The sequence below is a fragment of the Sphaerodactylus townsendi genome, linkage group LG17 (genome assembly GCF_021028975.2).
Source record: "Sphaerodactylus townsendi isolate TG3544 linkage group LG17, MPM_Stown_v2.3, whole genome shotgun sequence".
Taxonomy (NCBI): domain Eukaryota; kingdom Metazoa; phylum Chordata; class Lepidosauria; order Squamata; family Sphaerodactylidae; genus Sphaerodactylus; species Sphaerodactylus townsendi.
Window position 1 is genome coordinate 2,639,101 of NC_059441.1, and position 15,408 is coordinate 2,654,508.

The window sequence follows — 15,408 nt, forward strand, 5'->3', positions numbered from 1 at the left end:
GGGGGTGGGGGGGGGGGGGGGTGGGGGGGGGGGGGGGTGGGGGGGGGGGGGGGTGGGGGGGGGGGGGGGTGGGGGGGGGGGGGGGTGGGGGGGGGGGGGGGTGGGGGGGGGGGGGGGTGGGGGGGGGGGGGGGTGGGGGGGGGGGGGGGTGGGGGGGGGGGGGGGTGGGGGGGGGGGGGGGTGGGGGGGGGGGGGGGTGGGGGGGGGGGGGGGTGGGGGGGGGGGGGGGTGGGGGGGGGGGGGGGTGGGGGGGGGGGGGGGTGGGGGGGGGGGGGGGTGGGGGGGGGGGGGGGTGGGGGGGGGGGGGGGTGGGGGGGGGGGGGGGTGGGGGGGGGGGGGGGTGGGGGGGGGGGGGGGTGGGGGGGGGGGGGGGTGGGGGGGGGGGGGGGTGGGGGGGGGGGGGGGTGGGGGGGGGGGGGGGTGGGGGGGGGGGGGGGTGGGGGGGGGGGGGGGTGGGGGGGGGGGGGGGTGGGGGGGGGGGGGGGTGGGGGGGGGGGGGGGTGGGGGGGGGGGGGGGTGGGGGGGGGGGGGGGTGGGGGGGGGGGGGGGTGGGGGGGGGGGGGGGTGGGGGGGGGGGGGGGTGGGGGGGGGGGGGGGTGGGGGGGGGGGGGGGTGGGGGGGGGGGGGGGTGGGGGGGGGGGGGGGTGGGGGGGGGGGGGGGTGGGGGGGGGGGGGGGTGGGGGGGGGGGGGGGTGGGGGGGGGGGGGGGTGGGGGGGGGGGGGGGTGGGGGGGGGGGGGGGTGGGGGGGGGGGGGGGTGGGGGGGGGGGGGGGTGGGGGGGGGGGGGGGTGGGGGGGGGGGGGGGTGGGGGGGGGGGGGGGTGGGGGGGGGGGGGGGTGGGGGGGGGGGGGGGTGGGGGGGGGGGGGGGTGGGGGGGGGGGGGGGTGGGGGGGGGGGGGGGTGGGGGGGGGGGGGGGTGGGGGGGGGGGGGGGTGGGGGGGGGGGGGGGTGGGGGGGGGGGGGGGTGGGGGGGGGGGGGGGTGGGGGGGGGGGGGGGTGGGGGGGGGGGGGGGTGGGGGGGGGGGGGGGTGGGGGGGGGGGGGGGTGGGGGGGGGGGGGGGTGGGGGGGGGGGGGGGTGGGGGGGGGGGGGGGTGGGGGGGGGGGGGGGTGGGGGGGGGGGGGGGTGGGGGGGGGGGGGGGTGGGGGGGGGGGGGGGTGGGGGGGGGGGGGGGTGGGGGGGGGGGGGGGTGGGGGGGGGGGGGGGTGGGGGGGGGGGGGGGTGGGGGGGGGGGGGGGTGGGGGGGGGGGGGGGTGGGGGGGGGGGGGGGTGGGGGGGGGGGGGGGTGGGGGGGGGGGGGGGTGGGGGGGGGGGGGGGTGGGGGGGGGGGGGGGTGGGGGGGGGGGGGGGTGGGGGGGGGGGGGGGTGGGGGGGGGGGGGGGTGGGGGGGGGGGGGGGTGGGGGGGGGGGGGGGTGGGGGGGGGGGGGGGTGGGGGGGGGGGGGGGTGGGGGGGGGGGGGGGTGGGGGGGGGGGGGGGTGGGGGGGGGGGGGGGTGGGGGGGGGGGGGGGTGGGGGGGGGGGGGGGTGGGGGGGGGGGGGGGTGGGGGGGGGGGGGGGTGGGGGGGGGGGGGGGTGGGGGGGGGGGGGGGTGGGGGGGGGGGGGGGTGGGGGGGGGGGGGGGTGGGGGGGGGGGGGGGTGGGGGGGGGGGGGGGTGGGGGGGGGGGGGGGTGGGGGGGGGGGGGGGTGGGGGGGGGGGGGGGTGGGGGGGGGGGGGGGTGGGGGGGGGGGGGGGTGGGGGGGGGGGGGGGTGGGGGGGGGGGGGGGTGGGGGGGGGGGGGGGTGGGGGGGGGGGGGGGTGGGGGGGGGGGGGGGTGGGGGGGGGGGGGGGTGGGGGGGGGGGGGGGTGGGGGGGGGGGGGGGTGGGGGGGGGGGGGGGTGGGGGGGGGGGGGGGTGGGGGGGGGGGGGGGTGGGGGGGGGGGGGGGTGGGGGGGGGGGGGGGTGGGGGGGGGGGGGGGTGGGGGGGGGGGGGGGTGGGGGGGGGGGGGGGTGGGGGGGGGGGGGGGTGGGGGGGGGGGGGGGTGGGGGGGGGGGGGGGTGGGGGGGGGGGGGGGTGGGGGGGGGGGGGGGTGGGGGGGGGGGGGGGTGGGGGGGGGGGGGGGTGGGGGGGGGGGGGGGTGGGGGGGGGGGGGGGTGGGGGGGGGGGGGGGTGGGGGGGGGGGGGGGTGGGGGGGGGGGGGGGTGGGGGGGGGGGGGGGTGGGGGGGGGGGGGGGTGGGGGGGGGGGGGGGTGGGGGGGGGGGGGGGTGGGGGGGGGGGGGGGTGGGGGGGGGGGGGGGTGGGGGGGGGGGGGGGTGGGGGGGGGGGGGGGTGGGGGGGGGGGGGGGTGGGGGGGGGGGGGGGTGGGGGGGGGGGGGGGTGGGGGGGGGGGGGGGTGGGGGGGGGGGGGGGTGGGGGGGGGGGGGGGTGGGGGGGGGGGGGGGTGGGGGGGGGGGGGGGTGGGGGGGGGGGGGGGTGGGGGGGGGGGGGGGTGGGGGGGGGGGGGGGTGGGGGGGGGGGGGGGTGGGGGGGGGGGGGGGTGGGGGGGGGGGGGGGTGGGGGGGGGGGGGGGTGGGGGGGGGGGGGGGTGGGGGGGGGGGGGGGTGGGGGGGGGGGGGGGTGGGGGGGGGGGGGGGTGGGGGGGGGGGGGGGTGGGGGGGGGGGGGGGTGGGGGGGGGGGGGGGTGGGGGGGGGGGGGGGTGGGGGGGGGGGGGGGTGGGGGGGGGGGGGGGTGGGGGGGGGGGGGGGTGGGGGGGGGGGGGGGTGGGGGGGGGGGGGGGTGGGGGGGGGGGGGGGTGGGGGGGGGGGGGGGTGGGGGGGGGGGGGGGTGGGGGGGGGGGGGGGTGGGGGGGGGGGGGGGTGGGGGGGGGGGGGGGTGGGGGGGGGGGGGGGTGGGGGGGGGGGGGGGTGGGGGGGGGGGGGGGTGGGGGGGGGGGGGGGTGGGGGGGGGGGGGGGTGGGGGGGGGGGGGGGTGGGGGGGGGGGGGGGTGGGGGGGGGGGGGGGTGGGGGGGGGGGGGGGTGGGGGGGGGGGGGGGTGGGGGGGGGGGGGGGTGGGGGGGGGGGGGGGTGGGGGGGGGGGGGGGTGGGGGGGGGGGGGGGTGGGGGGGGGGGGGGGTGGGGGGGGGGGGGGGTGGGGGGGGGGGGGGGTGGGGGGGGGGGGGGGTGGGGGGGGGGGGGGGTGGGGGGGGGGGGGGGTGGGGGGGGGGGGGGGTGGGGGGGGGGGGGGGTGGGGGGGGGGGGGGGTGGGGGGGGGGGGGGGTGGGGGGGGGGGGGGGTGGGGGGGGGGGGGGGTGGGGGGGGGGGGGGGTGGGGGGGGGGGGGGGTGGGGGGGGGGGGGGGTGGGGGGGGGGGGGGGTGGGGGGGGGGGGGGGTGGGGGGGGGGGGGGGTGGGGGGGGGGGGGGGTGGGGGGGGGGGGGGGTGGGGGGGGGGGGGGGTGGGGGGGGGGGGGGGTGGGGGGGGGGGGGGGTGGGGGGGGGGGGGGGTGGGGGGGGGGGGGGGTGGGGGGGGGGGGGGGTGGGGGGGGGGGGGGGTGGGGGGGGGGGGGGGTGGGGGGGGGGGGGGGTGGGGGGGGGGGGGGGTGGGGGGGGGGGGGGGTGGGGGGGGGGGGGGGTGGGGGGGGGGGGGGGTGGGGGGGGGGGGGGGTGGGGGGGGGGGGGGGTGGGGGGGGGGGGGGGTGGGGGGGGGGGGGGGTGGGGGGGGGGGGGGGTGGGGGGGGGGGGGGGTGGGGGGGGGGGGGGGTGGGGGGGGGGGGGGGTGGGGGGGGGGGGGGGTGGGGGGGGGGGGGGGTGGGGGGGGGGGGGGGTGGGGGGGGGGGGGGGTGGGGGGGGGGGGGGGTGGGGGGGGGGGGGGGTGGGGGGGGGGGGGGGTGGGGGGGGGGGGGGGTGGGGGGGGGGGGGGGTGGGGGGGGGGGGGGGTGGGGGGGGGGGGGGGTGGGGGGGGGGGGGGGTGGGGGGGGGGGGGGGTGGGGGGGGGGGGGGGTGGGGGGGGGGGGGGGTGGGGGGGGGGGGGGGTGGGGGGGGGGGGGGGTGGGGGGGGGGGGGGGTGGGGGGGGGGGGGGGTGGGGGGGGGGGGGGGTGGGGGGGGGGGGGGGTGGGGGGGGGGGGGGGTGGGGGGGGGGGGGGGTGGGGGGGGGGGGGGGTGGGGGGGGGGGGGGGTGGGGGGGGGGGGGGGTGGGGGGGGGGGGGGGTGGGGGGGGGGGGGGGTGGGGGGGGGGGGGGGTGGGGGGGGGGGGGGGTGGGGGGGGGGGGGGGTGGGGGGGGGGGGGGGTGGGGGGGGGGGGGGGTGGGGGGGGGGGGGGGTGGGGGGGGGGGGGGGTGGGGGGGGGGGGGGGTGGGGGGGGGGGGGGGTGGGGGGGGGGGGGGGTGGGGGGGGGGGGGGGTGGGGGGGGGGGGGGGTGGGGGGGGGGGGGGGTGGGGGGGGGGGGGGGTGGGGGGGGGGGGGGGTGGGGGGGGGGGGGGGTGGGGGGGGGGGGGGGTGGGGGGGGGGGGGGGTGGGGGGGGGGGGGGGTGGGGGGGGGGGGGGGTGGGGGGGGGGGGGGGTGGGGGGGGGGGGGGGTGGGGGGGGGGGGGGGTGGGGGGGGGGGGGGGTGGGGGGGGGGGGGGGTGGGGGGGGGGGGGGGTGGGGGGGGGGGGGGGTGGGGGGGGGGGGGGGTGGGGGGGGGGGGGGGTGGGGGGGGGGGGGGGTGGGGGGGGGGGGGGGTGGGGGGGGGGGGGGGTGGGGGGGGGGGGGGGTGGGGGGGGGGGGGGGTGGGGGGGGGGGGGGGTGGGGGGGGGGGGGGGTGGGGGGGGGGGGGGGTGGGGGGGGGGGGGGGTGGGGGGGGGGGGGGGTGGGGGGGGGGGGGGGTGGGGGGGGGGGGGGGTGGGGGGGGGGGGGGGTGGGGGGGGGGGGGGGTGGGGGGGGGGGGGGGTGGGGGGGGGGGGGGGTGGGGGGGGGGGGGGGTGGGGGGGGGGGGGGGTGGGGGGGGGGGGGGGTGGGGGGGGGGGGGGGTGGGGGGGGGGGGGGGTGGGGGGGGGGGGGGGTGGGGGGGGGGGGGGGTGGGGGGGGGGGGGGGTGGGGGGGGGGGGGGGTGGGGGGGGGGGGGGGTGGGGGGGGGGGGGGGTGGGGGGGGGGGGGGGTGGGGGGGGGGGGGGGTGGGGGGGGGGGGGGGTGGGGGGGGGGGGGGGTGGGGGGGGGGGGGGGTGGGGGGGGGGGGGGGTGGGGGGGGGGGGGGGTGGGGGGGGGGGGGGGTGGGGGGGGGGGGGGGTGGGGGGGGGGGGGGGTGGGGGGGGGGGGGGGTGGGGGGGGGGGGGGGTGGGGGGGGGGGGGGGTGGGGGGGGGGGGGGGTGGGGGGGGGGGGGGGTGGGGGGGGGGGGGGGTGGGGGGGGGGGGGGGTGGGGGGGGGGGGGGGTGGGGGGGGGGGGGGGTGGGGGGGGGGGGGGGTGGGGGGGGGGGGGGGTGGGGGGGGGGGGGGGTGGGGGGGGGGGGGGGTGGGGGGGGGGGGGGGTGGGGGGGGGGGGGGGTGGGGGGGGGGGGGGGTGGGGGGGGGGGGGGGTGGGGGGGGGGGGGGGTGGGGGGGGGGGGGGGTGGGGGGGGGGGGGGGTGGGGGGGGGGGGGGGTGGGGGGGGGGGGGGGTGGGGGGGGGGGGGGGTGGGGGGGGGGGGGGGTGGGGGGGGGGGGGGGTGGGGGGGGGGGGGGGTGGGGGGGGGGGGGGGTGGGGGGGGGGGGGGGTGGGGGGGGGGGGGGGTGGGGGGGGGGGGGGGTGGGGGGGGGGGGGGGTGGGGGGGGGGGGGGGTGGGGGGGGGGGGGGGTGGGGGGGGGGGGGGGTGGGGGGGGGGGGGGGTGGGGGGGGGGGGGGGTGGGGGGGGGGGGGGGTGGGGGGGGGGGGGGGTGGGGGGGGGGGGGGGTGGGGGGGGGGGGGGGTGGGGGGGGGGGGGGGTGGGGGGGGGGGGGGGTGGGGGGGGGGGGGGGTGGGGGGGGGGGGGGGTGGGGGGGGGGGGGGGTGGGGGGGGGGGGGGGTGGGGGGGGGGGGGGGTGGGGGGGGGGGGGGGTGGGGGGGGGGGGGGGTGGGGGGGGGGGGGGGTGGGGGGGGGGGGGGGTGGGGGGGGGGGGGGGTGGGGGGGGGGGGGGGTGGGGGGGGGGGGGGGTGGGGGGGGGGGGGGGTGGGGGGGGGGGGGGGTGGGGGGGGGGGGGGGTGGGGGGGGGGGGGGGTGGGGGGGGGGGGGGGTGGGGGGGGGGGGGGGTGGGGGGGGGGGGGGGTGGGGGGGGGGGGGGGTGGGGGGGGGGGGGGGTGGGGGGGGGGGGGGGTGGGGGGGGGGGGGGGTGGGGGGGGGGGGGGGTGGGGGGGGGGGGGGGTGGGGGGGGGGGGGGGTGGGGGGGGGGGGGGGTGGGGGGGGGGGGGGGTGGGGGGGGGGGGGGGTGGGGGGGGGGGGGGGTGGGGGGGGGGGGGGGTGGGGGGGGGGGGGGGTGGGGGGGGGGGGGGGTGGGGGGGGGGGGGGGTGGGGGGGGGGGGGGGTGGGGGGGGGGGGGGGTGGGGGGGGGGGGGGGTGGGGGGGGGGGGGGGTGGGGGGGGGGGGGGGTGGGGGGGGGGGGGGGTGGGGGGGGGGGGGGGTGGGGGGGGGGGGGGGTGGGGGGGGGGGGGGGTGGGGGGGGGGGGGGGTGGGGGGGGGGGGGGGTGGGGGGGGGGGGGGGTGGGGGGGGGGGGGGGTGGGGGGGGGGGGGGGTGGGGGGGGGGGGGGGTGGGGGGGGGGGGGGGTGGGGGGGGGGGGGGGTGGGGGGGGGGGGGGGTGGGGGGGGGGGGGGGTGGGGGGGGGGGGGGGTGGGGGGGGGGGGGGGTGGGGGGGGGGGGGGGTGGGGGGGGGGGGGGGTGGGGGGGGGGGGGGGTGGGGGGGGGGGGGGGTGGGGGGGGGGGGGGGTGGGGGGGGGGGGGGGTGGGGGGGGGGGGGGGTGGGGGGGGGGGGGGGTGGGGGGGGGGGGGGGTGGGGGGGGGGGGGGGTGGGGGGGGGGGGGGGTGGGGGGGGGGGGGGGTGGGGGGGGGGGGGGGTGGGGGGGGGGGGGGGTGGGGGGGGGGGGGGGTGGGGGGGGGGGGGGGTGGGGGGGGGGGGGGGTGGGGGGGGGGGGGGGTGGGGGGGGGGGGGGGTGGGGGGGGGGGGGGGTGGGGGGGGGGGGGGGTGGGGGGGGGGGGGGGTGGGGGGGGGGGGGGGTGGGGGGGGGGGGGGGTGGGGGGGGGGGGGGGTGGGGGGGGGGGGGGGTGGGGGGGGGGGGGGGTGGGGGGGGGGGGGGGTGGGGGGGGGGGGGGGTGGGGGGGGGGGGGGGTGGGGGGGGGGGGGGGTGGGGGGGGGGGGGGGTGGGGGGGGGGGGGGGTGGGGGGGGGGGGGGGTGGGGGGGGGGGGGGGTGGGGGGGGGGGGGGGTGGGGGGGGGGGGGGGTGGGGGGGGGGGGGGGTGGGGGGGGGGGGGGGTGGGGGGGGGGGGGGGTGGGGGGGGGGGGGGGTGGGGGGGGGGGGGGGTGGGGGGGGGGGGGGGTGGGGGGGGGGGGGGGTGGGGGGGGGGGGGGGTGGGGGGGGGGGGGGGTGGGGGGGGGGGGGGGTGGGGGGGGGGGGGGGTGGGGGGGGGGGGGGGTGGGGGGGGGGGGGGGTGGGGGGGGGGGGGGGTGGGGGGGGGGGGGGGTGGGGGGGGGGGGGGGTGGGGGGGGGGGGGGGTGGGGGGGGGGGGGGGTGGGGGGGGGGGGGGGTGGGGGGGGGGGGGGGTGGGGGGGGGGGGGGGTGGGGGGGGGGGGGGGTGGGGGGGGGGGGGGGTGGGGGGGGGGGGGGGTGGGGGGGGGGGGGGGTGGGGGGGGGGGGGGGTGGGGGGGGGGGGGGGTGGGGGGGGGGGGGGGTGGGGGGGGGGGGGGGTGGGGGGGGGGGGGGGTGGGGGGGGGGGGGGGTGGGGGGGGGGGGGGGTGGGGGGGGGGGGGGGTGGGGGGGGGGGGGGGTGGGGGGGGGGGGGGGTGGGGGGGGGGGGGGGTGGGGGGGGGGGGGGGTGGGGGGGGGGGGGGGTGGGGGGGGGGGGGGGTGGGGGGGGGGGGGGGTGGGGGGGGGGGGGGGTGGGGGGGGGGGGGGGTGGGGGGGGGGGGGGGTGGGGGGGGGGGGGGGTGGGGGGGGGGGGGGGTGGGGGGGGGGGGGGGTGGGGGGGGGGGGGGGTGGGGGGGGGGGGGGGTGGGGGGGGGGGGGGGTGGGGGGGGGGGGGGGTGGGGGGGGGGGGGGGTGGGGGGGGGGGGGGGTGGGGGGGGGGGGGGGTGGGGGGGGGGGGGGGTGGGGGGGGGGGGGGGTGGGGGGGGGGGGGGGTGGGGGGGGGGGGGGGTGGGGGGGGGGGGGGGTGGGGGGGGGGGGGGGTGGGGGGGGGGGGGGGTGGGGGGGGGGGGGGGTGGGGGGGGGGGGGGGTGGGGGGGGGGGGGGGTGGGGGGGGGGGGGGGTGGGGGGGGGGGGGGGTGGGGGGGGGGGGGGGTGGGGGGGGGGGGGGGTGGGGGGGGGGGGGGGTGGGGGGGGGGGGGGGTGGGGGGGGGGGGGGGTGGGGGGGGGGGGGGGTGGGGGGGGGGGGGGGTGGGGGGGGGGGGGGGTGGGGGGGGGGGGGGGTGGGGGGGGGGGGGGGTGGGGGGGGGGGGGGGTGGGGGGGGGGGGGGGTGGGGGGGGGGGGGGGTGGGGGGGGGGGGGGGTGGGGGGGGGGGGGGGTGGGGGGGGGGGGGGGTGGGGGGGGGGGGGGGTGGGGGGGGGGGGGGGTGGGGGGGGGGGGGGGTGGGGGGGGGGGGGGGTGGGGGGGGGGGGGGGTGGGGGGGGGGGGGGGTGGGGGGGGGGGGGGGTGGGGGGGGGGGGGGGTGGGGGGGGGGGGGGGTGGGGGGGGGGGGGGGTGGGGGGGGGGGGGGGTGGGGGGGGGGGGGGGTGGGGGGGGGGGGGGGTGGGGGGGGGGGGGGGTGGGGGGGGGGGGGGGTGGGGGGGGGGGGGGGTGGGGGGGGGGGGGGGTGGGGGGGGGGGGGGGTGGGGGGGGGGGGGGGTGGGGGGGGGGGGGGGTGGGGGGGGGGGGGGGTGGGGGGGGGGGGGGGTGGGGGGGGGGGGGGGTGGGGGGGGGGGGGGGTGGGGGGGGGGGGGGGTGGGGGGGGGGGGGGGTGGGGGGGGGGGGGGGTGGGGGGGGGGGGGGGTGGGGGGGGGGGGGGGTGGGGGGGGGGGGGGGTGGGGGGGGGGGGGGGTGGGGGGGGGGGGGGGTGGGGGGGGGGGGGGGTGGGGGGGGGGGGGGGTGGGGGGGGGGGGGGGTGGGGGGGGGGGGGGGTGGGGGGGGGGGGGGGTGGGGGGGGGGGGGGGTGGGGGGGGGGGGGGGTGGGGGGGGGGGGGGGTGGGGGGGGGGGGGGGTGGGGGGGGGGGGGGGTGGGGGGGGGGGGGGGTGGGGGGGGGGGGGGGTGGGGGGGGGGGGGGGTGGGGGGGGGGGGGGGTGGGGGGGGGGGGGGGTGGGGGGGGGGGGGGGTGGGGGGGGGGGGGGGTGGGGGGGGGGGGGGGTGGGGGGGGGGGGGGGTGGGGGGGGGGGGGGGTGGGGGGGGGGGGGGGTGGGGGGGGGGGGGGGTGGGGGGGGGGGGGGGTGGGGGGGGGGGGGGGTGGGGGGGGGGGGGGGTGGGGGGGGGGGGGGGTGGGGGGGGGGGGGGGTGGGGGGGGGGGGGGGTGGGGGGGGGGGGGGGTGGGGGGGGGGGGGGGTGGGGGGGGGGGGGGGTGGGGGGGGGGGGGGGCGGGGGGGGTGCGGGGGGGGGGGGGGGCTGGGGGTGGGGGGGGGGGTGGGGGGGGGGGGGGAGGGGTGGGGGGGGGGGCCGGGGTGGGGAGAGGGGGGGCGGGTGGGGGGGGGGGGGGGGGGGGGGGGGGGGGGGGGGGGGGGGGGGGGGGGGGGGGGGAGGGGGTAAAGGGTGGGGGGGGGGGGGGGGGGGGGGAGGGAGGGGGGGGGGGTTGGTGGGGGGGGGGGGGGGTGGGGGGGGGGGGGGGGGGGGGCGGGGGGGGGTGGGTTCACGGACTACAATTCCCATCAGCCAATTGGCCATGCTGGCAGGGGCTGATGAGAATTGTAGTCGGTGAACATCTGGAGTGCCATAGGTTCGCCACCACAGCATAACACCATCAAATCTTAGAGAGTGTCAGTGTGGTTAGTGGTTAGGGTCAGTGGTGGGATTCAGCCTATTTGCACTAGTCCGGCTAATTTTTTTGTCAAGTTCAGAGAACTGATTGTAATCCCGCCACTGAGTCCTTTCGGAACCGGTTGTTACATTATTTGAATCCTACTGCGAGTAGCAGAAAGCTGGACTAGATGGACTCTGGTCTGATCCATCTGGCTTGTTCTTCTGCTCTTATGTTCTTACCCCTGATTAGGGTGTTCTGTTAGGATTTGCCAGACCTGGGTTCAAATCCCTGTTCTTCCATGGAAGCTTGCTGGGTTGCCTTGAGCCAGATTTACAATACGCCTTTAACTTGCCTTCCAGAGATGTTGTTGTGAGGATAAGAGGAAAAAGAATGAAGATGGAAGGTGATTTGGGTCTCCATCATGGAGAAAAAGGAGGAACAAGTAAGTAGACATCGGTCCTTCCTCTTAGCAATTAGGAATCTGGCATCAACAAGAAATATAGGCCAAGGACATTAGTCAGCCGACATTTGTGACTTTTGGATACGCCTATTTATGGCAGACTCCCACGGTCATCTCGCAAATTACTTTCAAACGTCCTCTCCAAAATTGGTTTGCCTTTTGGTCAAAGGGGTGAGGAGCTGTTACTCGAGAAACATTCTCCAAAGCCTCCCGCGGAGGGTCCTGCCAACGCACTCCCCATTTCCATACAGGAGGGGTGACATATTTTTAAACTGAGTACGAGCTCTGTGTAAATCAAAAAGCCTCCAAAATATTTCAGTCCAGGCGGAATTGGGTTCCCTCTGTACGACCAGATCCCGTTATTTCAATTGCAGGACCTTTTTTAGACTTTGAGAGATTCGTAAGCGGATTTGGATTATGGTAGCAATGTCAATCTGCAGTGGAACACTTAGGTTCCACTCTTGTTGCACCTTAGAGACCAAGGAGATTGTTGCGGCATGAACTTCTGAGAGTCAAGGTTTTGATTCTCAAGGTTTTGACTCTCGGGCCCTTTCCGGATGGGCCAGTTAAACCGGGACCCCACTAGTAAAAAAACAGGGTTGGGGGAGAACTTCTCATGGATCCTGATCCTAATGCAGATCCACTCTGAGTTTCTCCCCTCAACCTGGGTTTTTCAACAATCGCAATATTTTATCTATCTATCTATCTATCTATCTATCTATCTATCTATCTATCTATCTATCTATCTATCTATCTATCTATCTATCTATCTATCTATCTATCTATCTATCTATCTATCTATCTATCTATCTGTTTATTTATTAAATTTATAGGCCGCCTCATCCCCGAAGGGCTCGAGGCGGCTCACAACATGGCTGTTTTCCAAGACAGCAAATTAATACAACATTAAAACTTAACCCATTAAAACTCAACAATAAATATAGATTAAAACAAGGTTGTGTAAAAACACACACACAGGCGCCTGATCTAAAGGCCAAAAGAAAGGGGAGGGAATAGGCAAAGCCCAAGATGGAGTCAGGGCCCAACCAAGATGGGAAAAAACAAGCAGCTTTAGTTTCAATGGGGGGCAGTAGAACCACGGCCAGCCCCTCCAAAAGCCCGGTGGAATAGCTCCGTCTTACAGGCCCTGCGGAACTCACCAAGGTCCCGCAGGGCCTGGACAGCTGGAGGTAGGGCATTCCACCAGGCAGGGGCCAGAGCCGTAAAGGCCCTGGCCCGGGTTGAGGCCAGCCACATTGTTGCAGGGCCAGGGATCACTAGCATGTCTGCCACCATCAATCGCAGCGGCCTATATGGGACATAGGGGGATTGTGCGATTCTTTCGTTTGTGCGATTCTTTTGTTTTATGTCGCTTTGCAAAGGGCTGCGGCTGGAAGGAACGTTGCACGGCTATGTTTTGTTTTCTTCTGAACCCTCCTGGCTCCAAATGCAGAGCCACGCAGGCACTAATGACCTCAGCAAGGCTCTGGGGGAGCCCGTGCGCTTGCCTGCATAGCTACGCTTCGAAGAGGTAAGTTTTGTAAACGGTTTTTTTAAAAAGCGCCTCCATGAGAAGGCGCACGCCCCGAAAGATGCGCTGGCCATCCACAGGACAGCCACCCATGTAAAGGGGTTGGGGTTATATTGGGTTTGTTTAACAGACCTGCAACCCGCTCAGAATTTGCTGTGCAGAAAGCAGTGGCGTAGCGCCAATGGGACAGGGTGGGGCGCGACACCCCGGGCACGTGCCTGTGTGAAGGCATGGTGGGCGGGGGCGTGGCAGGGGTGGAGGATGCAGGCATGCCCTAGGGCAGTGGTGGCGAACCTATGGCACTCCAGATGTTCATGGACTACAATTCCCATCAGGATTCAAATAATGTAACAACCGGTTCCGAAAGGACTCAGTGGTGGGATTACAATCAGTTCTCTGAACTTGACAAAAAATTAGCCGGACCAGTGCAAATAGGCTGAATCCCACCACTGACCCTAACCACTATACCACATTGACACTCTCTAAGATTTGATGGTGTTATGCAGTGATGGCGAACCTATGGCACTCCAGATGTTCACCGACTACAATTCCCATCAGCCCCTGCCAGCATGGCCAATTGGCTGATGGGGATTGTAGTCCATGAACGTCTGGAGTGCCATAGGTTCGCCACCACTGCCCTAGGCGCAGTTTCCCCTTGCTCCGCCCCGGTGGAAAGGGCCCAAGAAGCTCCTATCCTGGAAACTTTTCCGGTCTCTAAAGTGCTACTAGATTCAGATATAATTGGATGAATTTCATCATTACCATCTGTTGCCCCAAAGCTCCATCACAATTACTGGAACCACTAAAGATAAATTGATTCCCCACCCCCACCCCCATCCACAGATGGGCGTGGGGGGCCCCACTAGTAAAGAGCAGTCGGCATAAGGCTGTTTCCAGATAGCTGGCAACCCCAAGCCTTCCAAGGTACGTTGTTGTCTCTTCCTGTGTTACAGCTGCTGCTGCTGCTGCCTGGTTCCAGATGTGCTCCAGATGCCCAGCCAACTCATCTAAAACCACCTTGAACTCAAGCAAGCCTTGCCGGGACAATAAATGGTCAGAACAAGGAGGGGTTCCTGGGTTGCTAACCTCAGGTGGGGTTGTCGTTTTCTCTAGGGGAGTTTATCTCTCTGCTCTGAAAATCAGCTTTAATTCTGGGGAATTAATTGAGGCGCTACCTGAAGAGCGGCATTTGGACTCGAGGAGGAGGCAGCAAGCCCGGATTCTGAAGGCCCGGGAGGTTGAGAGTTCAAAGCTCGTCCGACTCTTGGTAGAGGACAGGGCCAAAGCAAAGAGACAAAAAATTGTTTGCTACGTTGTCGCACAAATAACAACCGTCCTCCGACCGCCTCGCGCTCGATTTATGTTTGCTGAGGAAAAGAACAAAAACAGATGAGATCATGAACATGTCATTGCGAGGACAAAAACGAGAGTGTTTCTTAAAGCTCCTTGGCATTAAAAGTGTAACTGCAGAGTCGTTTGTTTACTGGCCCTCAGACAGGAAATTACAGTGTTCGGCTAGAGGTGCCACTGAACCCAACTAAAAGGGGAAATGGGGTCCCCTGATGTGAGTCTTGGGCTTGCCGTACATGGCCCCTATTTCTGGAATTACCACTGATTTCCAGACTATGAACATCACTTCTCCTGGACAAAATGGCTGCTTTGGAGGGTGGACTCTAGGTATTATATCTCACTCTCTCCTGTTTCCAAACGTTGTCTTCCCCAGGTTTCACCCCCCCAAAAAACTCCAAGAATCCCCCCACCCCGAGCTGGCAATACTTGCTTTTCCCCTCTGCAAAGACCTTTTTAATTATTATAATGGATTATATTTTTGATGCCAGTAAAGGCCTAGGTAGGTAGGTAGGTAGGTAGGTGCAAAGACCTACAGATTGAAGCTCAAAATCTGAATCTGGTATGAGAAAGAAGAAGAGAAGAAGAAGAAGAAGAAGAAGAAGAAGAAGAAGAGTTTGGATTTATATCCCCCCTTTCTCTCCTGCAGGAGACTCAAAGGGGCTGACAATCTCCTTGCCCTTCCCCCCTCAAAACAAACACCCTGTGAGGTGGGTGGGACTGAGAGAGCTCAGAAGAGCTGTGACTCGCCCAAGGTCACCCAGCTGGCATGTGTGGGAGCGTACAGGCAAACCTGAATTCCCCAGAGAAGCCTCCACAGCTCAGGTGGCAGAGCTGGGAATCAAACCCGGTTCCTCCAGATTAGATACATGAGCAAGGAGATTGTAAGCCCCTTTGAGTCTCCTGCAGGAGAGAAAGGGGGGATATAAATCCAAACTCTTCTTCTTCGTCTTCTTCTGGTAACTCGGATTCGAGTCAAGAGGGAAAGGTAGTTTGGCTGCCCATGATACCCTTATCAAATGATTGACTACCTACTTTATCCTGAGCTTCTACTGAAGAAGATTCCTTTGGAAAACATGGAGTACACGCGCAGCTCGTTTTAGATGATCAGGCGGAGAGATAAGAGAAGCCTATTTTGGGGGGGAGACCTCCAAGGCTTTTACCTAATTGCTACTTTGTTCTGGACAATTGTTCTCATGGTCCAAGATGCAACACCCCCAACCTCAACATCTTTAATGATTCTTGGATAGTTAATTGTATGTTATGAATAAGAGTTGTGTGATTGTATGTTTGGCGATAGGTATTTGTTATGTGTTAGAATTAGGCAGTAGAATATAGTGGTAGTCTGTTAGGTACAGTGATAAGTGGATGTTTAGGTATCACATGAGCCCAGTAAACGCACTGTGCACTGTATATTGAGGCTCGTGTATTAGCAGGAGGTTTTTGTGTTGGAACTTATCTGCTATACACCATTGGGTATTGTTTGAGGCATTCCTTCTGACCCAAGAGTGTGAACAGTGGTGGGATCCAACAATTTTAGTTACAGGTTCCCATGGTGGTGGGATTCAAACAGTGGTGTAGCGCCAATGGGGCTGGGCGGGGCACGATGGGGGCATGGCCGGGCATTCCGGGGGCGGGGCATTAATAATTTCTCTGTTACTGTAAAAAACAAAGTTCCTAATTTCCAGCTGGTATCTTTCTGTCCATAATTTAAACTCATTATAGCAAGTCCTGTCGTCCACTGCCAACAGAAACAACTACTTCTCCTCTAATTGACTGCCTGTCAAATACTTAATACTTTCAAATACTTAATTTTGTTTCTAGAAATCAAAAGAAGGATACTTTCCTTAAACAAGGAACTTTACCATATTTCTAAATCATGTTTTTAAAACAGCCCAACAGGGAGAATGATCCCGTTTTCTACCTTCACTAACCAGCCACATAGGAAACAACAGGACTTTATGATTTTTGGACCGAATGGAATTTCTAA

The 15,408-nt window shown here is 77.2% G+C and overlaps 1 protein-coding gene across 2 annotated transcripts in view; it reads left to right on the top strand.

Moving 5' to 3' along the window:
• MTFMT (mitochondrial methionyl-tRNA formyltransferase) overlaps positions 1–13,525 on the top strand; it is a 55,030-nt gene extending 41,505 nt beyond the window's left edge. The window contains exons 9-10 of one of the 2 annotated variants that reach the window (XM_048482210.1): positions 11,994–12,071; positions 13,025–13,525. In XM_048482210.1, coding sequence (XP_048338167.1) covers positions 11,994–12,056 — 63 coding nt within the window. In that variant the 3' untranslated portion in view covers positions 12,057–12,071; positions 13,025–13,525. Of the gene's footprint in view, positions 1–10,439; positions 10,523–11,922; positions 12,072–13,024 lie in introns of those variants that run through there. The other variant, XM_048482211.1, reaches the window with a different exon arrangement.
• The last annotated feature ends 1,883 nt before the right edge of the window (positions 13,526–15,408 follow it).